Here is a 27,188-nt window from a genome sequence, read left to right on the forward strand (position 1 = left end):
CAACTCTTTTGCTTCTTTTTTTTTTAAATACAAATTATTGACTTAAAACCACCACAGCAAACCAGCTGCCTGTTTTCTGTTTCTTTTTAATCAACAGAATCACACAGAACTAACCCTGTATCATCTTGTGTAGGCATCAGCCTGCTTAGTCTTCCCTGTTCAAGAGGACACTTATCACCAAGAGATGACATATATCACAATGTACACAATTATCAAGACAAAGCAGGCTGCCTTTCCCATTCTCTAAGAACTTAGGGAGTCAGGAAATGGCATACGCCCAAGCTAACTACAGCCATTGAATCTGCAGTTTGTGTCTAATTGTTACCTGTGGTTAATAGAAAATCTGTCTTCGAACTGTCCACTTTTGAGCAATGAACTTGTCATAACAATAGTATAAAAACGGGTTTACAGTATAACAGTGAAATGAGCACCAGAAAACATGTGTTTTGTGTACTAAAAGTATTCCCTCAAATCCAGTAAGGCCCGTTTCAGTTGTAACTGGCTGCATTATAATGGATATGTAGCCCACCATCAGATGTATGGCTAAAAATGAAAATATATATATATGTATATATATATATTTAAAAGCTTTTTTTCTTTAAAAAAATCACTTTACATTTTAGAATTAAAGTAAACGTTTTCATTTCAAATGTCTCAGTACCTTAGCATTGTTCAAGTTGTCAAAGCTTAGGTAGACAAAGTGCTTCTAAAACACCATTAAAAATATTCATACTTATACATGAATATGCATGTATATGTGCACATATACATAGTATGTGTGTATATATATATATGTACATCAATATGCTTACTGTCCTAATGAGGACTTCGCTGGATGAGCAAAATCCAGAGGCCTTTAAAATTTTAAAAAACTTGTCTAAGTATACATTAACTGGGATAAAAACTTGGATGAAAAGGTGCCCCTGTCATTCAAAGGCATTTGAGTACACTGTTAACATTTTGACTATTATAAAGGCATTACATGTTCAACTTCTATGTTAAAGACACCATTTTCTTAGCACCATATTTTAGGATATCCAAACAAATTCAGTGTTTGCTGTCTATTCATTTTCATGTTCTATGTATCTGTTTTGATAAATAAAAACTAATATTAAGATTACAGTAAAAACTGCATGTTAAAAACCCATAATTCCAGTCTTTCAGTACATCAAATATTCAGCACCAGATGGTATTTTATGATTCCTACTGTAACACTATAGTATTTGTTTGACTCTTGTTCCATGACTATGCAAACTCGATATTATTAAAAGTGGTCACAGATGTGCAGAGTTGTAAGGAAAATTCACATTTACATATTATCTCATCCCATAATAGAACCAGTGTTTTCAAAATGTAAATTGTGAAACACTTCCGCCCCTCCCTCTTCTTTTTTGCATAGAATGCTTTGGTCTCATTTCCTACCTGGCATCTGTGACCACTTATTACTAGTCAGTGGAAATTAAGTGCCATGGTAAAGACTACCTCATTTTTTTTTTTGCTGGTGTGCTGAGGTTATTCCACCATGTTGAACATAAATACGGTATCTGTTTCTCCCCCCTCCCCCCACCAAAATGAGAACTCTCCCCCACTGACCGGTTGGTGGTCATCTTTACAAATGAGGTAACCAACAGAGGGTGTGACATCATATATATCTGTTATAAGGCCCTGTGACCCGTGTAAAGGCATATGGAGATGTAGTCACTGTGGAGTTTGTGGTGACAGACATTGTCCTTTGGGCAAGAGACTTGATGAAGCGCAAGTAGGTTGGTTCTGAAGGTTCATGAGGCTCAACAGGCTCCCGTTTGGTTTTCTTACCATAGGTTTTCTGAGGCACGTAGTCTGGGCCATACTTTTCACATTCTTCCTCCTTCTCCCGTGCTTTCTCTGCCATTTTGGCTTCCCATAGAGCCAGGCCATGTTTTGGTTCATTCATGCTCTTATGCTGGTAAAACACAAGGGATATCCTGGTGGGGTGGTTTCTGTTGGGATTCTTTAAGGGGGTGGTTGCATGGAGCTCGCGTTTCGCACATTCAATGAGAATCGACCCATGAGTTGGGGCCACTGCCACTCCACCGATGTCGGGATCCAGAAAGCTGTGCTCACTGTCCGACCAAACATCATCATTGTCCTCTGAAGCAGAGGCCAGACCCTGGCTTGGTGCATGCGGCTGCTTTTCCAGATGATTAACATCATTTAATTTGTTTAAGCCTCCTTGAACAGGAATAGTTCTATCATGGTTAAAACCTGGAAGCATCTTAGACAATCCATTAGCTGTGTGGGAAAGCATCTCACGTTCTTTGTTTGGGAGATGGAAGGAATGAGGAGGACTACTGAATATACCCGAAGCAGCATGGTATTCATGAACTAGGTGGGGAGGTGGTGGGTGATGTTCACCATTTTTATTCATAGATGTATAGTCTAAGTTTGGATTGTTCAGATTGGGTGGTAACCTTGAAGCAGATTCCATGAAATGGCCATCCATATCATGCATGGAGTAGGGAGGAAAAGACCCTACATGGTGTACATTGGGTCTAATGGTACAGCTATTATAAGGATCCACCTGCATATTTTGGTTTCCATAATTCAAGTACTTGGGACCAAAACTCTGGCTATTTCCAAACCTCTGCTGGTATAGTGTATGAATAGGTGGGAGATTTAGCTTAGATAGAGGGTCTTGGCTCTGATACCTGTATAGATCCATTGGTTGAGACTGGGAAGGATAGGAACCCAAGTAGGCAGAACAGTTATCCATAGGCATGTTTCCATTGCATTGGTAAGACGGATATTGATTATTCTGATTCAGAGACCCTGCATAGGGATTCATGGGATTGGAAGAATTCAAATAAGAACCTGCAGCCTGGGATGAGGTGGTATAGAGATTCATAGAGTTGGCCCCAGTATAAAGGTCTGAAGGGTGGGAAGAGCTGGAATAAGGATTAACTGGGTTGGGTCGCCTCATATATAGATTCGGGGGGCCTGAAGTAGCATAAGCATTGACAGAAGTTGACTGAGGGTTATTTGTCAGGGGATGTTGCTGTTGTGGCTGCTGCTGTTGCTGCATCGATGGTCCTGAAAGTCGTAAAAGGTCTGTAGGTAGGAGAGAGGGGACAAAAAGGATCGATGTGGTCAAATGTTACTTTATGAAGACTGAATGAAAACTTAAATCTGTGCGAGAACCATACTCTAGACCCGTGGTATCAAACTCAAAAGGCAACAGGACCCACTAAACCATACATAACAATCCCTATGGGTCACATTTTGACTTTGTTTTCAAATGTAATATTATCTATGTTTTACTATATTTTCATTTATCTTATTAAATATTTCCCAATTACATTTTAATTTGGTTTAAGCCATAATCAAGAAGGTTGTGTCTGCATGCTGCCTGTAGGCACCACCTTTGACACTTTTGGTCTAGACCAATAAGCCACGCAACAGAGACTGTGTTTAAGGAAGGGGTTCTTAACCTGAGGTTCATAGACTCCATGTCTCAGGGGGTCTGTGAACGTGGATGGAAAAAAAAAAGATTACAACTATATTCATTGTAATTGGTTTCCTTCGTAATCCTGTATATCTTGTTTTATGAATTAAAAAGTATTATACTGAGAAAAGATCCAGAGATTTAATCAGAGTGCCAAAGGAGTCCAAGACCCCTACAAGATTAAGATCTTCTGATTTAAGGTTATGTTCTGATGCCTTGCTATCACAAAGGTGTTAGAAATAAAAATGACAAATCTGTATCACCACAGCACATTCTGGAAAATGGAGCAAAGGTCAGCTTTGAAAACAACATCAATAAAATGGAGCCTCAACAGGACCATACTGATACTTAGCATCTTGTTATCATCAGTCAATGGTCAATAACCAGATAATTGTTTACCCTTGACTAACTCCCACAGACTTTAGCAGCAACTTTGGTTCTTTGTAACTAGATTTATTGGCTAGAAGAGCATGTGATGAAGTTTAAGTGGGAGAAGGGTTGCTTATACAATGACACATTGTACTCCGAGGACAAAACAAATACCTTCAAAGTCATAGTATCCTGATGGATTTCTAATTTGTGTTAGAATTTTGGGGTTCATATAGCAATAAATCTGAGGAGAGACTACATAATAATGAGATAGATGATTGCTCGTGGCTTGTGAAATCAGTATCATGCATGACTTCATACAGTCACAGCTTATACTTTTCATTTTAAAGCTATAATTAATCTTCACTGTGTCCTTTCCCCACCCCCAACTTAATACTAATGTTATGAGATGTGTGATGTAGTGGAAAGAAAGAACTCTAGATCTGAGAGAAGTCTTAGTTCCACCACTTGCATGACCTTGGGTAAATTATTTAACTTCTCCAAACCTCCATTTCCTAAGGTGTAAAATAGGGATACCCCCTGCATTGCCTCAACTCAGAGGGTTCTGAAATCTCAGATGACCTTAGGCACATGAAGTCAATTTGTAAACTTTAAATCCCTTTCCGGATATCAAGTACTACTAAATGGAACTAATAAGAGACTTAGTGAGCATACATAGAAGAGTAGAAAAAAGATCCACTGTGTCTCTACTTTTATGCTGCAAATACCAGGGCCTTCAATTTTTTCATTAAAGACTAGGATTATTTTTTATTTGAAAAAATTAGGCTGTAGGAATAGAAAGCAACATGACATTGGGGTACTTTAGTGATGGTATAAGGAAGAAAAAAGAAAACATGTTTATTTTGGATGGCATATCTGGTGATCTTATTTCTAGTGGCATAATCTCTATAGTAATAGTAGAGTAGGGGCAGTTTTGTGGTGCCATGGATAAAGTTCTGAGCCTAGAGTTAGGAAGATTCAGCTTCTTGAGTTAAAATCTTGTCTCAGACACTTAGCTGTGTGACCCTGGGCAAGTTACTTAACTCTGTTTGCTCAGCTTCTTTACCTACAAAATGAGCTGGAGAAAGAAATGGCAAATCACTCCAGTATCCTTGCCAAGAAAACCCCAAATAGGGTCATAAAGAGTTGGATGTGCCTGAAAAATGATGGATAACAACATAATAAACTCTTTTTTTTAATTGAAGGGGGTGACGATTGGCACCTCACCATCCACAATCTCTTATTGGCCTTCTTTATAGCGTCATAGATTTAGAGCTCAAAGGCACTACAAAGAAAGTTTCTGATATCAAAAGGGCAAATCCTACTTTCTTAATGACCTTTGGGGTAAGGAAAATAGCCTGTGCTTACCCGTGAAACTCTCCATATTGTAAGTGAAACTTTCAGAAACCCTCACTTCCTTTTCATGACCAAACTTAAAAAAAAAAAAGTCATGTGAATTGAATGCAAGTGGAAGGAGTGAATTTAGCAGCCCTGAGGACTGTTATCTAGGCAAAAAGAATTAAAGAACAATTGCTATAAAAAGCAAGTCCCTTACAACTCAGCTAAAGGAGGTAAAGGAAGAAATTGTGCCTTGAAATTAGACCAGTCAATAAATATTTATTAAGCTCCTGTTTTCATAAGTCATGTGGTCTCCTTTCTGCTAAGCCTAAGAGCAAGAGTATCAGTGTGCATGGTATGTATAGTTTGTGAGTGTGTATGTGTATACATACATACACATGTGTATATACACCTATATATACATGGATGCACACACACATGCGTGTGTGTGTGTGTGTGTGTGTGTGTGTGTGTGTGTATCTGGCTCTGTGAAACAGAGACCAATTCATCCAAAATAGGGCCTTTAGAAAGGGGATCAAACCTAATCCACACACTTAACTCTTTCTAATTGACCAACAGTGCCAACATTTTGGTTGTGAGGATCAAGTGAGATAATATGTAGAAGCTTTGTAATCCTTAAAATGCTATGTATGACAGCTGTTAGAATTGTCATTGTTAATGTGATAATGATGCTGACAATGAGGATGATAAACTTTGCTTCCAAGTCAAGGCTAACATTACACTGAGACAGGGACACATTTGGGGGTGTCTGGCTACCAAATACTGACAAGTCCCACCCTGACAGTTACCTACAAGGTGGCTGGTGAGACATTAAGCAATGGCCTAAAGACTGGGTGATATCAACTGGTGCTCCAGGATGTCAAGAACAGGAGCAAACACTTTGCATCCTACTGCTTCCGAGACTTTCTTCTGGAGTTGATCCAGCAAAAGGAAGGGAGAAGGGGAGCATCCATAACTTTCCATTATTCCTCTGTCTCTTGTCACTGGCTGGCTGGGCTATCAATCAGCCAGTGGGATATAATAATTGATTAAAACTGATGTTGGTGACATTGTCAGGAAGGAAGGCACAAGGTGTCTTCCTACACTGGAACAAAATTCATGCCTACAGTTCTGCTTCCAAATGTCAAGCATAGTAAACATTTCCCAAGGAACCTCTAAATTTAAAGAGACAAAACCAAAATTTGTTAAGTTCAGCAATATCTTTGTCATGGGCATATATTAAGGATTTGCAGAGTTATATGCTAACAATCAAGATCATAGATTTATGTAGAGACAGGAAAGCATATTGAATTCGGAATCAGAGACAATTATGTGATACAATGAATAGAGTGTTAGACTTGGAATCAGGAAGACCTGAGTTCAAATCTAGCCTCAGACACCTTTACAAGGTGTATGATCCTGGGCAAGTCATTTAACTTCTGCCTCAATTTTCTCAACTGTAAAATGAAGGTAACAACATACCTATCTGCTAGGTTTGTTGTGATGATAAAATGAGATAAATACTTTGCAAATTTTAAAGCACTTTATTATTATTCTTGCTATTATTTGTTAAGCCTTGGGGCTCTTCTGTTTCCTCTGAAATCTGCAGTAAGTTGCTTCACTTTCCTGTGTCTCAATTTCTTCATTTGTAAAATAAGGGAGATGAACTAGATGATCCCTCAGGTCCCTCCCTATGATCCTAAAAGCATAATGATCAGACACGAGGACATATTCTACCCATTCTACCTGCCCTCTGCTTCTTCGAAATGGTTACCGCCAAGGCAGATATGATCACTGAATTGTTTGTAAGGTTCAGGAATTAATAGATAGATGCTTGTTTTTCTAACAATGGTGGGTAATTATTCTGGTGTTTGAGATGAGGCCAAAGAGATCTAAAATGATGGCCTTGGTCAGAAGCTGTGGTTGAGGGACTATACTTTGGTCTAGACCACAGACCCAGGTTATAGCTGTGGTTTCCTAACACTGATATGCCCTAGGACTACTACTACAGCCACATTTAAAGAGAAATTTACTTCTCCAGAGCCAACGTGCCGTTGTGACTTTCCTACTGACTGAATATTCCTTGGCTGGACCCCCTTCCTTCTCCTGCTTCCTTCCTTACTGTAGGCATTTCCTAACGTTCAAATCTTGGTTTCCTGATTCACCCACTCTAGGCTTTTTTTCTTGGTAAGCACATATTATCTTACAGCTTTAATGATCTCTTCATATCATCCAAACTCTCCTCCCCCCATCTCCAAATGCTTAGTGACTATCTACAGTTGAATATCCCTAGTCACCTTAAACTCAACATGTCCAGAACCAACATTGTTGCTGTTCATACACCACCTTCCATTATTCATGTGTTTCTTGTCTCTGGATGGCTGTGCAAACCAGCCCATATTGATTAATTAGCCAATATGATAAAACAGCTGATGAAAGCTGATGTTGGTGACATTGGCACGAAGGAAGGCACCCAGTATTTCACTAGACATAGCATCCAGTTTTAGAATTACTCAAATACTGGTGCACTGTTAATTGATTGTTTTGCACATGTAGTTGTCTCTCTAGCTAGACTGCAAGCTCACAGTAGACAAGAGACTTTTTCTTTGCTTTTCCTTTCACCCCTAGTGCGATGCCTGATACCTAGTGAATGGAGGAAGCAATGAATAATCTATTTTGGGGGCACTTACTATCTCTTCTATTCTTGTATCACATCAGTTCTTTAATGGTCTATCCCTCTCCCCTCCCCCCCATTTTTTCTATTCTGTATATTTGAGTGAATCTTTCAAATCATCATTACAAATTCTAAACAATTTAGCTGTAGCCAAGCATGTAAATTAATTATAATGATGACAGCATTTAGATGGTACTTTAAGGTTTACAAAGGGCTTTACATATGTCATCTCCTTTTATCTTCATAATAATCCTGGAAGGTAGATGCTATTATTATCTTTATTTTACAGAAGGAGAAACTGAGGCACTGGGAAGTTAAATAACTTGCTTAGGAACCAGAGCTAGTAAGTATCTGAGGCAAGATTTGAACTTGGGTCTTCCTGACTCTAAGTCCAGCATTCCAACGTACCGTATCATTTACCAGAAGCAGTGTAGTACAATGGAAAGAGAACTGGCTTTTCAGGCAGAGGGTCTGAGTTCAAATCCTGCCTGTTAGGACCTGAATAAATCACTTAACAATTCTGGGTCCATTTCCTAATGTGTAAAAGGAGGGGAATTGTACTGGATGGTCTATATGGTCCTGCTCAACTCTAAATATTTGATCCTACAGAAAAGGCCAGTTAGAGGGTAGAGTTGTGATATAGACACCTGCTACCTCCATTAAAAAGCCCTCACTCTCTCCTTTTTCATAGCAGAACTATTCAGATGAATGTGATACATTCATTGGTTATTTCTTCCTCATTCTCTGCAACCTCTATTCAGTTTTCATAACTACTGAAAAAAAATGCTCTTGAAGAACACTGGTGTTTTCCTAATGGCCAGCTCCAATGGTCTGTTCTCACTTTGCCATGTGTGACCTTGACTTTTATGTAGACCATATTCAGGTCCTCATGAAAGGTCATTCAAATGGAAATGCCCAATGATCAAGCCCTACTATACCTTTGGGGATTGTGCCATGGGAAGTAAAATTACCAGATGTTCTATTCAACATAAATGATTCTGTACTCTTTCCCCAGGTCCACCCCACCCAACATAAATACCTTCAGTACTTTGAACTGAGCTTACCTGCCAACTGTTTAGCATGGTTTGCAGTCTCTGAGTTGGCCTGCTTTTGACGTCCAGAAGCTGACTTTTCTTTTTCATTCTTATTTGAGCTGTTCTCTAATGAGGAGAGCCTTTCAGCCACAGCTTTCTTGGCTTCCAGTTTCCTCTGCCGGCAAGTCTTGGCAGGCTCTGCCAACATTCTGACTTTGCGCCGAAAGGAGCTAAGCACCTGGATGGCCCCATTCCTCTTTTTTTCCTCCTGGGCTTCCACACTGCCAAACTCATCCACGTTAGAGACTTTGTATAAAGGCAGAACATGGAGCTGCTCATCCTCGGGTGTTCTACCAACCTCCCGATTGTCTTCTCTGGTGAGTGTGCAAACCTAATAAGGCAAAAAGAAATGACAACTTCAGTTTCTGTTCAAGAAAGCAGGAAAAAAATATAATCATCCACTTGATGCTTCACCTTTCACTACTAGGTTGGCTGGTTCAATGACACTTGCAAAGGGAGTCCAGAATCATGCTCGGCTATTCTCAGTAAAGCACGAGGTTGAAATGAATCATAAACAATCATAAACCTACCCTCTTTGGAGGGAAGTAAGAAAATGGATAAATTCAACATATTTACACCTTCCAAGGTAGTGATCAGGCTGTATGTAATCTGTGACTATGCTATTCAAGATCTTTACTTTTCTTGTCCCCTAGAAGCCAAGGGAAAAAAAAAGCAGCCTTCCCTACTTTTCTCACCTCAGACCTTGAACTCTAAAATATGTAAAAAACAAAGAGTTCTCTTCAAGCCACTTTTATCAAGTAATCTTAATGCTTTTTCAGTTGCAGGATGTCTATACATAGTGTTCCACTCTTACACTCAAAGAAACATTGCAATACTTCCCTGCCCTCTGCAATTCCCACCTTCTAACTTTCCTTTCCTCATTTAAGGAACATCCAGGTGATTCTAAAGTGAAGATCTGTCTGAGATAATGCCAGGAGATAACTGCTAGTACATGATAGCAACATATTACATGGTACCATTTCTACCCATCATTTTTCTTCCTGCTTCTCCCCCAGGCTGTTTTAAATCAAATTTATTGATTACTTTTCTTCTCCTTTCAAATTAGAGAACTGAGGCTTCTGTGAGAGACAAAGGAGATGAGAAGTTACTTTTGTGTTTCAAAGGTGGAACACTAGATTTGGAAGACCTAAGTTCAAATCCTGCCTTAAACACTTACTAGCTGTATGAACCCAGGCAGGTCATTTAACCTCTCTTAGCTTCAGTTTCCTCATCTTTAAATGGCATAAGAACAGCACCTACCTCCAATGTTTTTTGTGAGGATCAATTTAGACAATTTATCTAAAGCGCTCTGCCAACCTTAAAGAGCTATAAAAACACTAGTTGTTTTTACTTATCCATCAGTTGATTGATGGATAGAGGTCCTGTAAAACAGGCTAATAAAAATCATCTAAAGCTAGTCTTGGAATGAATTTGTTACATTTATAGCAGATTTATTTTTACAATTGCATTTCACTTGGGCAGACATTAGAACAGCTTCCACTACAGTCCGACTTCAGTAGCATCTTGCTGAGGAGATGATCTGGGATTCTTAAGGATCAAGGTGCAGAATGCATGCAGCTCTTGCAGGACTTGCCACACAGGGCACCTTTAAATACAGGTCTAACAGGCCTCTGTGTAAATGTTTTCTGAGGAACGGCCTTGGTTAAGATCGGAGGGGATTATAACCAGGATGTTGACTATTAGGCAATGGAAGTTTTTGACCACAACTATTCATACAGTACAGGAGGAAGAAGTACCTACACAGACAAAATTACAACTCTTTTGAAGTATTAAAACCATTACAATGACCCTACAAGGTACTTTCATTTCTGAGGTGTATAAATACCCTGGCCAAACCTGTTGTTCTAAGCACTATCCCACATCTTCTCTTCTTACCTTGTTCTCACCTGCATCATGACACTTCTGTCTTTCTCTCTAACCTCTTACCTCCTGACTCCCCTCTACTGCTATGACCTATAGAACCCTTGTTTTGCAGTTAACTTTTCTGTGCTCTTTGCTTGAACTGTAACATGGCCTTTCTCGTGATTCACCTTCCATAGTTACTTTATCTTTTCTCTTTTCCTAGCAAGCTGCACGATTCAATAAACATTGGTGATGATGATGACGAATGGGAAATGGGAGAAGATTTAGCCTTTTCCTTAATGCCTAGCTATCACTTCAAGACCATTTGATATGATATAACTGAAAAGCAAACAAAATTTGATAGTATCACATCTTCACCATCTGTGAACTAACATGTGATAGTATCAAATTTTATTTGCTTTTTTGAAACTCTCTTCTCTTGGTTTCCATGAGACTGGATGATCTTGGTTTTACTGTTTTGGTGACTGTTTCCTCTGTTTCCTTCACTGATCCCTTTTACTCCTTTTTCCTTCATAGGAGAGACTCTTTAAAGATCTTATTCTATCTTTAAATTTGTTTACTCCCATAATTTCAATCATATTATATCAAAATTACTCCAAAATGGAGATTTCCCTAACTTCTCTTCCAAATTCCTTTTCCTTTTCAATGTTTCCATTTGAATGTCCTTTCATCACTTCAAATTGAATATCTTTATAAGAGAATTTACTTGCCATCTCATCTTAAACAAGCTCCTTCCTATGATTCTCCTGTACTATATTTTAATGTTACCATCATTCTCCAAGTCAATGAAGCCCAAAATGTCAATATCCTTTTTGATTCCTCCTCTGCTCTTATCTGTCACATCCAACTAGTCATTAAATTCCATAAACTTCCTGCTCTTCCGAAGTTTCCTTCCTGTTATTCTCTTGTGACTTAACTGTGACAAGTAACTTCCTAAGCAATCCCCTTACCTTTGGGTTTTCCTCCTCTCTAAAATGGCACAGCCAGATTAATTCTCCATCACTTTCATGGCATTACTATACAGATCAAAGTTCCCCATTGTCTACAGGTTAAAAGCCAACCTCCTTTATCCAGCACCCAATACCCTCTGCCATATAGCCCTAATATTCTTTCCCAATGAATTTTCCCACCTCCATGCTTTTATTTCCTTCACCTGGAATGTCCTGACCTATCATTGCCTTTGAAGATACTGGGTAGTGTGATATAGTGAGTAAAAGTTCTAGATTGAGAGTTAGGAGACCTCGGCTTGAGTTTAAGATCTGCAACTTATCAACTGTCTGGTCTACCGACGGGGAACCTGTGGCCCCCTAGGTCTTTGGATACGGCCTTTTGAGTCCAAGTTTTACAAAACAAATTATTATTTTATTAATGGGATTTGTTCTGTGAAGTTTGGATTCAGTCAAAGGGCTACATTTGAGGACCTAGAGGGCCACGTGTGGCCTCTAGGCCACAGGTTCCCCATCCCTGATCTGGTCCTAGGCAAAGCATTTCACTCCTCTGTACCCTGTTTACCTTAGACAGTTGTTGTGAAGAAAGTGCTTTATAAATTTAACAAATCCTATTCATCCTTTATGGTTCAAACCTTACTACCTCCAGAAGGAAGGCAGTGTGCTGACTTGCAATGTGTAACTATCCCAGAATGCTGTTTGCTTCCTCTGAACTCCCAGAACACTTTTTGTTTGCCTCACTTATGGGGCAATTATTGCCATGCTTGTAACATAGTTCTTAGCATCAAACTTGGGTGTTGGGAGAGATGTTAGAAACCGTCTAGTTCAAGCCTATCATTGTACAGATGAGGTCTCAAGGCCCAGGGATATTCACCAGCTTATCCAGGGTCACAAAGGTAGTATCTGAGCTGGGATTTGAATTCAGCTCCTACAACTCCAAAATCAGCATTCCTTCTTTTTAACATTCAGTTTTAAAATTTTTGAGTTCCAAATGTTCTCCCTGCCCTGCCCATTGTGGAGGCAAACAATAGGATATCAGTTATACATAAGAAGTCATTCTGTTGTATCGCCCCTTTGTCTCCTGGCTATTTGAACAGCACAGGGTTAAGAACTGGACCTGTCCGCTAGCCACATAGGGAACTTCCAGGAAAGAAATTCCCACTAACAATATAGATCTTTCTCTTCTTTGCAACTTACAGGCTTAAAGAGTTGCCCAGACCCAGAGCACATGTTCAGAGTCACACAGTACATGTCCCATGCAGAAATTCAAACCTAGGACCACCTGGCTCAGATTTCAGTCTTTTTCAGTTGTGTTCGACTCTTCGTGGCCCCACTTGGGGTTTTCTTGGCAAAGATACTAGGGTGGTTTGCTATTTTCTTTTCCGGTTCATTTTACAGATGAGGAAACTAAGGCAAACGGGGTTAAGTGACTTGCCCAGGGTCACACAGCTAGTAGGTGTCTGAGGCCAGATTTGAATTTAGGAAGGTGAAGTCTTCTAACTCCGGTGGGGTTACTCTATCCACTGTGCCACCTAGCTGCCCAAGGCTTTGAGGCCAGCCCTATTTCCACTATGCTGAGTTGACTCTGCCTTCCCTAGAGTGCCTCCCCATAAGATAAGGCCAATGATTCCACTGATAAAGGGAACAGCCTCCACCAATATGGATGGACGCCTGCTCTGCAGTCTTGGTTGCCTGAAGCTCTGAGAGATTAAATGACTTGCCCAGACCCACAAAGCAAATATATTCATGAGAGGCAGGACCTGAACCCAGGTCTTCCCATCTCTGGGGACAGCTCCCTATCCAGTTGGCCATTGTTCCTCTTTAGATAACATGTTTCAAATACATGTGAAGTAAGGCTTAGCACTAGGAAAGAGATCAGTGGGGAGATGTATACAGTTAGAGTCATTGCACCATTCCAGATTCATTCTCTGGCACTTCCTCCAATGGTGGGGTGAAGGCACCCCAGCTACCTAGGGGTTCAGTTGGACACTCATGCTTCTCTTTTTTTCAATCCAGATATCCAGACACATACCCCTCTTTTGTAATGCAGACCACACAGATATCTTGGCTGGTGAACGATTCTACGATCAGTGAATTGTGAAATGCCAGACTATGACACTCTGGCATTCCAAGTGTTCCTTGGCGGCGGGCTGCAGCTGGCAATATGCTTTCCCTGCTGTAGACTCGTCCTCAGAATTTCCATGAAATTCTCATATGCTTGTCACAGAGTTTGGCTCTAATGTGCCAGCATGTTCCGAGGGCAATAGCAATGCCAAGCAGGGTCGCCTACAACAGCAACCCATTCATAAAAATTCTGCTTCACATGGCTTCTGAAGAGAAAATATTTTTTTTTCCCCAATGAAGCATAGCAAACACAAAGAAGCCTCTAACACAGAGAATGAGACTGACCCTGGATGGGAGCTGCCAACACTTACCAGTGTACTGCCATTTTGCATGTTGTGTAAGTCTCTGTGGGCATGGGCACAGAAATCCAGGCAGGCAGTGACTCCAGAGAATGGGCGACCTTCCTTTAATCCCAGGCGGCACTCTGGGGCTCTATGCTCATATTCAATCTGGAAGAGGACAAGAGAGTCAAGAGTACAACTCTGACCAACATACACTTAGTACATAGGCCATTCAAAGCATTAGCATTTCTGCCCTACAGCAACAAAACAGAATTACCCAATGCAAAGCCAATACATTGTCATAATAACATTGTCAAAACCACGTACATCTTTCTTTACTTTTTGAATGTTATTGTCCTATACTTCTGCATACAGGATATCCACAAGTCTAGCTAAGTCAGAGTTTCTTTACATGGGGTCCATGGAGTTATTTTTTTTTTGCATACATCCTTTTTTGTTTGTTTTTTTAATCATTATTTATTTATTTAATATTTTTAGGTTTCAGCATTAATTTTCACAAGAGTTTGAATTACAAATTTTCTCCCCATTACTACCCTCCCGCCCCACTCCAAGATGGCATATATTCTGATTGCCCTGCTCCCCAGTCAACCCTCCCTTCTTTCCCCATCCCAAATGAGATGCTCACTTCTGTCAGCCCACTCCCCCCATCCCCTTTTCCCTTCTCTTCTTGTAGAGCAAGATAGATTTTTATGTCCCATTGCCTGTATATCTTACTTCCTAGGTGCATGCAAAAACTTTTTTTTTGAACATCTGCTTTTAAAACTTTGAGTTCCAAATTCTCTCCCCTCTTCCCTCCCCACCCACCCTCCCTAAGAAGGCAAGCAATTCAACATAGGCCACATGTGTATCATTATGCAAAACCCTTCCACAATACTCATGTTGTGAAAGACTAACTATATTTTGCTCCTTCCTATCCTGTCCCCCTTTATCCAATTTTCTCCCTCAACCATGTTCCTTTTCAAAAATGTTTGCTTTTGATTACCCCCTCCCCCTATCTGCTCTCCCTTCTATCATCCCCCCTTTTTTTATCTCCTTCCTCCTTCTTTCCTGTGGGGTAAGATACCCATTTGAGTGTGTATGTTATTCCCTCCTCAGGTCAAATCCGATGAGAGCAAGATTCACTCATTCCCCCTCACCTGCCCCCGAGTTATTTTTAAAAAAAAATATTTTGACATTTGTATTTCAAGAGAGTTATTTTCCTTTGACTTCCTATGTATTTTATGTATTCAAAAACATTATTCGGAGGAGGGATCTATAGCTTTGCCCATTTGATACAAAATAGGTTTAGAATCTCTGATCTAAACTGATAAGAACCTGGTATATTTGGGATGGGGAAAGAAGGGCTAAATCAAATGAAAGTGTTAATTGATGGTAATGGCCAAACTCACTTGGAGCTGTGTGACTTATGGCTGGTTAGGACAATTAATTACTTAGTCAACAAACATTTATTAAGTGCCTACTATGTGTTAAGCTCTGTGGATACAAAGAAAAGTAGAAGTGGTCTTGAGTACTTCACAGGCTAATAGGGGAGACAACTTGGGAACAACTATGTATAAACAAGATATAGACAGGATAAATTGGAAATAATCAAGAGGAAAGACACCTGGGGTAAGGGTGTTTGGGAAAGACTTCCTGCAGAAGGTCAGATTTTGGCTAGGACTTGAAGGAAGCCAGGAGGCAGAGTTGAGGAGAGAGAGCTTTTCAGGCATGGGGACAGCCCAGGTAAAAGCCCAGAGTTGGGAGATGAAGTATCCTATTCAAGGAACAGCAAGAAAGGGGCATCTAGGTGGCACAGTGAGTAGAGTAGGAGTTAGGAATACCTGAGTTCAAATCTGGCCTCACACACTTGACACACTTACTAGCTGTGTGAACTTGGGCAAGTCATTTAATCCCAATTGTCCTGCCTTTCCCCCTCAAAAAAAAAAAAAAGAAACTGTGAGAAGGTCAGGGTCTCTGGATCAGAGTATCTGATGGAGTATAAGGTGAAAGACTGGAAAGATAGGGTGTGGAACAAGAATGAAATGAGGCCAAGATCAAAGGACCATCCACAGCTGGACCTATTAGTTTCACTATGTTCTGTGGGCACAGAATACAACCTTACTTCCAATTAACCACTCAGAAACTTCAAATTGTGTTATTACAAGTGAGCCTATGTTAGTGTGAACTAATTAGTAGTCATTCACACTTTGTTGTTGTTGTTGAGTCATTTTCCATCATGTCCTACTCTCTGTGACCCCATTTGGGGTTTTCCTGGCAAAGACACTGGAGCAGTTTGCCATTTCCTCCTCCAGCTCATTTTACAGATGAGAGACTAAGGTAAACAGGCTTCAGTGACTTGCCCAGGGTCACTCAGCTAGTTAGAATTTGAGGATAGATTTTAACTCAGGTCCTCCTGACTCCAGGGCCAGCCCTCTAGCCACTTCACCATCTTGCTGCCCATTGTAGGGGGCAGAGGTATGGAATAAAATACAAGCCTTTCTGATTATTAATCAAAGTGTTACTTTCATATACTAAGGTAAATACATGATTGTGAGGCTTGATCTGCTCCTGTTGATATATCTTTCATGAACAGTTATATCAATTCAATTTAATAAAATTTTGTTAAGCTCTTATACTAGGTATTGGACATAGAAAGACTAAAATGAAACAGTTCCTTTCCTTCTACTGGAGAGGTCCAACATGTGCACACATAAACAAATTGGGATCGGACTTGTGACTTTATTCATTTAGGGAACTTCCAGGGGAGGAAACTCCCTCTTTCAAGGCAGGTTACTACTCTAGTCTCAGAAAAGTTTCTAGAGCAGCAGTCTCAAATACCGCCCCCCCCCCCAATCCCAGTGCACTCAAACTAGATTAAAATGTAATTTGGGAAATATCTAACAAAACAAAAATACCATAGAGGGCAGATAATGTTAATATGTGGTTTTCTAAGTTAATATGTGGTAGCAGGGGTCCTTGAGTGGCCCCCTTTTTTCATTGACATTTGACACCTTTGAGAGGTTAAGTGATTTGCCCAGGATCAGACAGCTATTATTGAACAAAGGCAGGTCTTGAATTTGCCCATGCATTCCTGACTTGAAGGCCAGCTCCCTAACCCCTGCACCATCCTGACCCTCAGTAATTATCTTATTTGAAGGGAGAGAACCAACAGCTGGTGAGCATGGACATTCAAGAAAGCTTTTCAGAGGAGGTTGAAATCTTGAAAAAGTTAAAGATTTCTGGAGGTGGAGATGTGGAGGGAGTACCTTCCAGATACTGGAAACAGCTTTTTGCAAAATGGGGAACGGGGGAATTGGCAAGCTCAGGAACAGTCAGTTGGCCTGTTTGATTGGGATGGAGAATGTGAGCTATGAGAGAAGAATACAAAGGTATTTGGAGCCAGATTGTCGAGGGCTTTAAAAATGTCAGGCTGAATTTTTATTTTATCCTAGAGAAAATATAGAGCCATCTAAGGCTTTGCAGAGGGGCATGATGTGGTTGGTGCTATGCCACAGGAAGATGATCTTGGCAGCTATGGGGATGGAGGATTGGAGAAGAGAGATTCTGGAAACATGATGGATTAAATTAGGGTAGTGTCCTGTGAATGGAAAGAGGCGATGGATGTGAAATATGTTATGGTGGTAGAAACAGTCTGATGGCAGAAAGTGAAGAGGAATTAAGAAGCCTCTTGATGAGGGTGAAAGAGGAGAGTGTGAAAACTGGCTTGAAGCTTAGCATAAAAAAAATAAGGCTCTTGGCAACTGGTTATATCCTTTCCTGGCAAATAGAAGGAAAAGAAATGGAAGCAGTATCAAATTTTATATTTTTGGGCTCAAAGATCATTGTAGACAGTAAGTGGAGCCATGAAATTAAAAGATGCTTCCTCCTTGGAAGAAAAGCTATGGCAAATCTGGAGAGCATACTAAAAAGCAGAGACATCACCTTGCCAACAAAGATCGTATAGTTAAAGCCATGGTTTTTCCAGTATCAATGTATGGCTCTGAGAGTTGGATTATAAGGAAAGCTGAGTGCAGAATAGATGCTTTTGAATTGCGGTGATGGAAAAGACTTTTGAGAGTCCCTTGGATAGCAAGGAGATCAAATCAGTCAATACTTAAAGAAATTAATTAAGGCTATTAACTGGAAGGTCAAATACTAAAGCTGAAGCTTAAGTACTTTGGCCACATAATGAAAAGATGGGACTCATTGGAAAAGACTGATGTTGGGAAAGATTGAAGGCAAAAGGAAAAGGGGACTGCAGAGGATGAGAGGGATAGATATCATAGAAACACTGAACATGAACTTAGACTTTGAGAGATAGTGGAGGATAGAAGGTCCTGGCATGCTATGGTCCACAGGGTCTTGAAGAGTAGGGCATGACTGAAAATGACTGAACAACAAGAAATACTTTTTTACCTTGACTCCATCAAACAAGAGAAAAATGATTCAGTGGTAGCAATGATGATGATAGATTATTTTCATAGGGAATTTCATATTTGGTCATCATAGCAACCTTCTGAAGTAGGTAAGTGCTGGTAGCAATGAAGGAGCTGGCAGAAGAAATGCTTTGAGGACAGAGTGAAGCATAGCCCCAAGCAAGTTGAGGTTGTGGGATTATTGAAAAGAAAAGCAGTGGACAGATTAGGTAAGCAGGTGACGAATAGAAAAAGATGATCTATTCATTTGGAACAAAGGCACTGTGCCACTTGGGAGTAAATGCAAAGTAAAGAAGAATGTTTACATGTGTCTAAAAGGAGTTAGGAACATTAGGCAACTAGCACTGTTGCCTAGGTTCCTTCAGCCATGACTACAAGCATTAATAATCACCATCAGCAGCTACAGCCCCACAGCTAGATGGCATCTCAAAGCAGCACTAGGACACATCATAGGCACAGAGGGCTGACAAGGGAAGTTTGAAAATCCACAAACAAATTGATTAAGAGACTTCTATGTGCCTGACACTAGGCTAAGTGCTAGGATACAAAGAAAAGCAAAAGAGAATGATGATGACGATTACAAAAATCCAGTTCCCTCTCAATAATGGGAGAGACAGCATGCAAACAATTATGTATCAACAAGATACAAGCAGGTTAAATTGGAGATAATCAACAGAGGGTGAAAAGTCAGGATTAAGCTGCCCTTTGAAAGGCTAGCACAAAGGATGGCTCCACCCAGAAGAATCTGGAAGGAACCTAATCCAATCACTTTATTCTAATGAGATCCATCCTCCACCAGGTGATAAGTGATACGTTCATATTCTCTTTAGTAGAGGAAGAAATAAAATCCTCTAAACCAACTAACCTATAAGATTATCAGGGAACACCCTTGATCAGTTGCCTACACACACAATTTAAACTATTGGAGCTTAAAACTGCACTAAGACTTTTGGGACACCCTATACATGCATATAAAATGTTCAGAGAGGATCTAAGTATTGAATTGCTTTCTATATAGTTTCATTAACATAATTTTAAAAATAATACAAATTAATATCCATTGGAGGAAAAAAGAGTTGAGCTATAGTTTTGCTATGGAGGTTAATCACATATCTATTTGAATTTAGCTCTTTTATCTTTATTAGAGTCATTTGTGTCTCTCAGTTAATGATAATGTTTTGAATTTCCACAAGTACGACCAAGATGTAGATAGTTCTCATTTTATGGTAGAAAGCTAGGCTTAATCAAGATTTTTCACTTACTCACAACTCTACCCAAGGGATAGGATAGTATTGAAACTAAAATACAATTATATTCCAACAGGACTACAGACAGTATACCAAATCATGAATTTCTTTATTCTTGTTTGGTCTTTAGTTTACGCTACAGAACTATGTGCTTATGTAATTTTGTACATATAGGCTTTATAAGCACTTATTCACTAAAAGGTAGGGCAGAGCCAACAAAGCTAAGTGTGAGAAACTGTTTTAGGGTCATTGGCTCTGAACTGAGTTGAACAGAATAAACAAATATCTGCTTAAGGAGAGACTGGTTCAGTTTCCTTTTAAAGCCATCAAAAATGCTTTTCAAAGACAATATTTTAAAAGCACATTCTAGTGAGTACATCATTTTATTTGTTTTGCTTTGGCATTTGTATTACTGTCAACTTTTTTTTTGAAAGTATGTTGATATTTCAAGTGCTTCTGGATGGGTCTAGAGAAGAGAGAATTTGGATTAACTCAAGAAAGGCATGCTATCTACAAATGGGCAGGATGTAGAGTGTATCAAATTTTCTACCTGAATTTAGGAAAAAATACATCCTTTGCAGGAAAGAAAATAGTTCTCTCTGCATTTCAGTCACAATATATAATAATTTATTCAGCAATTGCATTTATTCAATGGAAAGTATTTGCTCAATACCATCGAATATAAACAATTGTTTATTTTAACATGGATAAATATAAGTCCCTTAATTATTATTTTTTGAAAATCCATTGTGGGGTAGGACAACTGGTTAAAAAGAGATTGCAAGGGTCCTTTTGCTGGCAGGTGCAGCTGGCACTGACTGGCCCATATGCAGTTCTGGTTCATAGCTCCTGGAGAAGAGTGGTCACATAGGAGCAGGTATCCTGGTCACATTTCCAAGGCAAAGAGAAACACTAGTACTTCCAGGCATTTCTGATGGAAAGATGAGAGCTGAATAGAAAATCTGGCATTCAAATACAAGACTCAAGAGAAGTATAAAAAGGTAAACATGAGAGAGTAATCATAAGGGATTCAGTGAAGTTAAACCATTTGTATCCTTATATGGGAAGATGATACATGTAACTCTTATGAACTTTATCATTACTAGGATAACTTAAAAGGAGTATAAATATACAGAGGGTATGAGTATGAGTCAGTTATGTTGGAATGATCTCAAAAGACAATGTAGAGGTGTGAAAGAAGAATGCACTCGAAGAAGCAGGGATAGGAGAGGTAGAATGGGGAAAATTTTCTTACATAAAACAGGTATGTAAGGAAGAGCTTTTATGGTGGAGAAAAAATGGAAAAGAATGGTGGGCAATACTTCACTCTCATCAAAATTGGTTCAGATAGGTAAGAATACACACACAAACACACTCAGTTGGGTATAGAAATCTATCTTACCCAATAGGGAAATATGAGGGGAAAAGGATAAGAGACATATTGAGGGGTGGGGTGGAGACTATAAGAGGGAGGGAGCATTAAGGGAGGCAGTGGTCAAAAGCAAAACAGACTTTTGAGGAGGGACAGGATAAAAAGAGAGAAGGATAAAGAGAAGAAAATAGGATAGAGGGAAATATATAATTAAAAATCATAACTGGAAATGGTAATGGGATGGGCTCACCCACAAAACAGAAGTGGATAGTAGAAAGGATTGCAAACCACAGTCCAACAATTTTTTGTATATGAGACACACTTAAAACAGAAAGATACTCACAGAGTTCAAATAAAGTGCTACAGAATCTATTATGCTTCAACTGAAGTAAAAAGGCAGGGGTAGCAATCGTGATCTCAGATGAAGCAAAAGCAAAAATAGACCTAATTAAAAGAGATAATCAGGGAAACTTCATTTTGCTAAAAGTTACCACAGACAATGAAGTAATATAAAAAATTATAGTAGTTTTTTGGACAATATATATAGGAATATATATCAAATATATAGGAAACTGAGCCAAATTTATAAAAATAAGAGCCATTCCCCAATTGACAAATGGTCAAGAGACATGAACAGGCAGTTTTCAGAAGAAGAAATAAAAACTATAATCATGAAAAAAATGTTCTAAATCACTATTGATTAGAGAAATGAAATTTAAAACAACTCTGAGGTACTACTTCATACCTATCAGAAAAGATGAATACTGGAGGGGATAAGGGAAAATAGGTACATTAATAAATTGCTGATGGAGTTGTGAACTGGTCCAACCATTCTGGAGAGCAATCTGGAACTATGCTCAAAGTGCTATAAAACTGTGCATGTCCTTTGATCCAGCAATACTGTTACTAGGTCTGTATCCCAAAGAGACCAAAGGAAAAAAGAAAAGGATCTATATGCATGAAAATATTTATAGCAGCTCTTTTTATGGAGGCAAAGAATTGGAAATCAAGGGGATGCCCATTGGAGAATGGCTGAAAGGTTTGTGGCATATGACTGTGATAGAGTACTAGTGTGATATAAGAAATGATGAGCAGAGTAGTTTCAGAAAAACATGGGAAGACTCACATGAACTGATGCAAAGTGAAATGAGAACTGGGAGATCATTGTGCATAGTAACGGCAATATTGTAATGATGATCAACTGGGAAACACTTGGCTACTCTGATCATTATAATGATCTAATAATACCATTCCAAAAGACTATTGATGGAAAAATACTATCCACACCCAGAGAGAGAACTGATGGGTAAAAGTTTTCTTACATAAAATGCTAACTGAAGTAGAATTTACTTGTTTTCTTTATTTTTTTGCTTTGTTTCGTAATATGGTTAATATGGAAATACATTTTGTATGATTTCACCTGTATAATTGCCATGATACTGCTTGCCCTCTCATTGAGTGGGGGGTGGGGGGAGGTGAGGAGGGAGAGAACCTGCAACTCAAAATTTAAAAATAAAATAATGTTATAAATAAATAATAAATTAAAATTTTTTAAAAGACTGAAAAAAATCCATTGCACAAGTATAGCATGGATGACTTAAGATGAGAAATATTTGTCTGGGGGAAAACATGAAAATGGTATTTACAGTTGATCTTGTTTAATGTGAAACTTGGAGTTCAGATCAAGGGAGCTGATGGTCCTACCTCCCATACTTTGTGCTGGTCAGAACACATATGGAGAAATCCGACCAGTTCTGGACACCATACTTTAAGAGAGTTATCAGCAATATAGATAGCATCCAGAGAAAGGTAACCAGGATGGTAAAGGTCAGGAAACTACGCTACATGAAAGAATGCAAAAGACAAAACTTGTATTGGGAATGAGGAAAGGTAGGGAGATGGTTCATGATAACTGTCTTTGAATATTTAAAGAAACACGATATGAAAGGAGACTAAATAAACATTCTGTATTGTTCCACGTTGAAAAAAAATTCCTCATGAGGAGTTTCCTTATACAGATGAAATACCAGGTATGGACAAAAAAAAAATAGATGTTAGGCTTGTTTGGGCATGCCCGTATTGCCTAATATGGAGGTTGAGGGACCTTTGTAGCTTAAGCAGATCACACCAGGAGGCCCTTTGTATTTTGTACCACATAGATGGGTGTGGCCTCCTTTGATTGGCTGTGTAGACAGAACAGGCCTAAAGTGACATCTTCTAAAAACCATTCAATCGGAACAGTTTTCCAAATTCCCAATAGTCTTGCCTCTTTGTTTCAGCAGAATTGAGCCCAATGTGTAAAAATTACAGGGAGCCAAATTTTGGCTAATTATCAAGACACCCTCTCCTGGAGAGTAGATATAAGGTGTGCAAAAAGGTTGATACCTGTGCCAGAAAGTCAGCAGTCAGTATGGGACAGCAGGAAAATGTTGACCTTGACTATTTGCACATAGTCAGTCATTAACTTAGGTATTCTTCTTGGATACCTGGAGCCATTGAGAGAGGAGGCCTCCTTTCTCTTGGTCCCCTTAGATTCCCATCCCTGTCTCTTTTTGCTACTCCAGGGCCAGTCTGAGGTGAGCTGTCAGGCCACTTCCAGCTCTAAGGGGTGGGAGTGGGGGAGGAGTCAGTATAGTATTGAAAAAAAAGTACTCAGAGTAAGGGTGGAGAAATTAGATTGTCAGAAAGCCCTTCCTCCATTGGTATTTACCCAGTACTACTTGAAGTTCCCTGTCCCTCAGCTCCCTCTCTGCTCTACCCCACCCTTTCCACTTCTTATCCTTGAGTAACCCTCTTTTAGCCTTCTTCTTGCTGGAACTCTTACTTCAGGCCTTGGAACCACCCCCAGTGGTTTAGAACTGGGATAGTATTTTTTTCTACTGTCTAACAAGGGGAGGGGAGATGACAAGGAGCTTCTGGTCCCTCTACAGGAGTGGACACCTGCATTTAAAGCATTGATTTGGTCCCCACTCTCTTGAGAATCCCTAGAATCCCACAGTAGGGTCCTGAAAGTTAGCATGGAGCCTGGCAGAGAGTAGGTACTTAATAAATCCTTGTTGGTTTATTGACTTGAATGCATTTTCTCATAGGAATGTTTATATAGTTAGTGGTAAGGTTTCTAGCAGTATTAATAGAGTAACATGCTTTGGGTATATTACGCACGGTCCTGAGAAGCTAATGATCACCTGGAATGTAATTTCTATTAGAGAATTTATTCTGAATTCCAAACAACTGAGTTACATAGAAACTTTTCTAACATAACCCATTTGTAAATTGGCTTCAGTCTGCTTACATAAGCACATACATTTATGCGAACACACTACACCTTCACTTTTATATTTATAATACACGTATAAAATAAGGGGTGCGGCTGTAGATATAAGCAATGTTAATCATTAAGGAAAGCACAGAAGCTTGTGTTAAATACCAAAGTTTCAAAGAAACCAGTTGGAAAAATAATACAATAGACTGATGAAAAAGATGAAAGAACTCAACAATAGGAAACTCATCATCACAATGGAAAAATAGCAGAAACTTTCCCCATTTCCCTGCCCCCTCCCCTCTCCCATCCCTTGCCTTCTGGATGTGAGTCCCTAATTTTTTTGTACACAGGAAAGCACATTATAACAGGTATTGGGGGAAAAACCCACCTTTTTAAGCAAAGAAAATAAATAAATCACAAAATAAGAAGTACATTATTCTAGTGATATCACCAATTATTTTAAACCTACCTGGTTATTATATGCATCAGGTGCAAGTTTCTTATATGTAGGTGCCATCAGAGTAGATAAATTTTGCAAATGGGATTCCAATTTCTCTTCCTGTATAAAATTAGATAATATATAAATTAATCTATATTTTTACTTTTTCTCCATATGAAGGCAATTAGCTTTGAATTGCTTACATCTTTGCTGCAAATCAAAATTAATTCCCTTGCTTATGCAATCTTACCCTTTAAAATATAGGATATTCTTGCATGTCACTATAATATTTGAATGCAAAGTGAACTGAGACCAGTCATCTAGCTGTTTTATCCATTTCCTACCAAACATCCAGATCTTTAGAGATGTCTGTTGGATTGATTTCCATTTTTCATAACATATCTGATACCACAGAAATACAACTCATATTTGGAAAGAAAAAAAAGTGTCACTGTTCTCTCACTTTCCCATTAGCACACAAATTCACTGAAAAGCCACCATGGGCTTATGATAACTATTTATAAGCTTCATGTTTCAGAGTGCTTACAAACATTTTTTTGGTAAGTCAAAATGAGTTTCATGCATCAATAAAAAATAACAAATTCTCCAATATGGATAAAATCCTTGAAGCAAGACTTGGAGTCTATTTAATATAAATAAGAAATGTCCATTTACATTTTCAGTTGAAGGAGAACAACAAGCTTTCCAAGTGAATTGTATTGGGTTTTTGTTATTGTTGTTTATTTGTTTTTGGTTTTGGTCTAGGTTAATCATTCCAACAATGCAGGCAGGTCCTTGATGAGGAATCTCCCTCTACCAAAGCAGATCAGCAACTTTTGGGTAACTTCTAGCTTTAGAGAGTCATCTAGGGACACTAAGAAGTTAATTTATTCACCCAGGTCACTCAACCAGTACGTATTATGGATAGGATTTGAACCTAGGACCTTCTGACTCAAGAGGCTGTCTTTCTACTCTACCATATTATCTTACATTTATGGATACGTAAAATTATCTCACAATATTAGGTTGCTCTATTCTTGCCTCATGTTTAGAATTCTAATTTTAACAAGAAATACATTATCAAATATGAGATAAACCCAGAATCAACTGTAAAAAGAGTGGCAGCCTAGTATAGTCTCCATCGATCCTATTTTAGATGGTGAGTCAGATTTGCATCGTCTGTAATTCGCTGTAATTTTGCTCAGAATCGAAACTATGTCCTCCTATCTATTCACAGTGAAGAGATTACTGGTCACCCTTTCCATTTGGTGTATGTGAATCCCTGTTCTGGGAGATAAGAATTTATAGAAGGGATGTGAAATTACTTTTTAGTGGGTAAAATAAAACTGTTTGTCATCACAAAAAACTGCCACTGTTCATTTGGTCCATGAAATCACTGTGACTTCTATGTACTAAAAAGGACATTTTGTGCATTTAGGTAATGTTGTTTTAAAATGGAAGCAATGTGAATGTCCTTTAGGGAACCTTTATATTACTAATCCATGAATACTTACACTTTTATTTTCCTACTCTTCATTAGCAAGTGATTAGAGCCACAAACAGAATAAGATTCAGTTTTCAAAAGTCATTAGAGTATCAATATTATTACTAATTCAGTTTGTATGTATATACTGACTACAATTCAAATTCACTTAGCAACGTGAAATGTTTTCATATTTGCTCTGGGTTCCTGGAAGAGAGAGGTCATAGCTGAAACGCAAAACATATGAAGATTTTCAATCAAGCAATGATTGATTATATTGTCCAACTGATAGCCTGTAGGCCACATGATGCCCAAAAGTCATTAAAAACAAATGGGGGAGAGGGAAGAGAACTCACTGTACTTTGACAAAGAAACCTTTCTTAAGGAAAAAGTTGTAAATAACAAAATTTTGATAAATTAATTACCAAGTTAATTTGGTAGTAATATCATAATTGCACTAGCTTAGCAATAAACATTTTTGTTAAAACCCAAGAGCACATTTTCATGATGTTATTCAGCAAAAAAAAACAAAACGAAAACAAACTAAAACCCCACAATCCACAATCTAAATAAGAATAGAAAATCTGGCTTTTTTCAAATTGGACAGCCTAAAAGAAGGCCTCCACATTTCTGTAAGATTAGAATTGTAGAGAGCATCATATTCTCATTTAACTTAAATATTATCTTGACAGTCCTCAAAAACACTGGGATTTCACATCAAGATAAAGTATAAGGGGGCATAATATGTTTTGCCTAT

At 38.8% G+C, this 27,188-nt stretch overlaps 1 protein-coding gene across 1 annotated transcript in view; it reads right to left on the reverse strand.

Annotated features, from left to right (window-relative positions):
• Positions 1-799: 799 nt before the first annotated feature.
• The window catches only part of TET2 (tet methylcytosine dioxygenase 2), a 38,651-nt gene continuing 12,262 nt past the window's right edge, over positions 800-27,188 (reverse strand). The window contains exons 6-9 of the mRNA XM_036764118.1: positions 24,979-25,068; positions 14,223-14,360; positions 8,927-9,287; positions 800-3,087 (exon numbers count right to left, since the gene is read on the reverse strand). Coding sequence (XP_036620013.1) covers positions 1,643-3,087; positions 8,927-9,287; positions 14,223-14,360; positions 24,979-25,068 — 2,034 coding nt within the window. The 3' untranslated portion in view covers positions 800-1,642. The remainder of the gene's footprint in view (positions 3,088-8,926; positions 9,288-14,222; positions 14,361-24,978; positions 25,069-27,188) is intronic.

The sequence above is a fragment of the Trichosurus vulpecula genome, chromosome 6 (genome assembly GCF_011100635.1).
Source record: "Trichosurus vulpecula isolate mTriVul1 chromosome 6, mTriVul1.pri, whole genome shotgun sequence".
Taxonomy (NCBI): Eukaryota; Metazoa; Chordata; class Mammalia; order Diprotodontia; family Phalangeridae; genus Trichosurus; species Trichosurus vulpecula.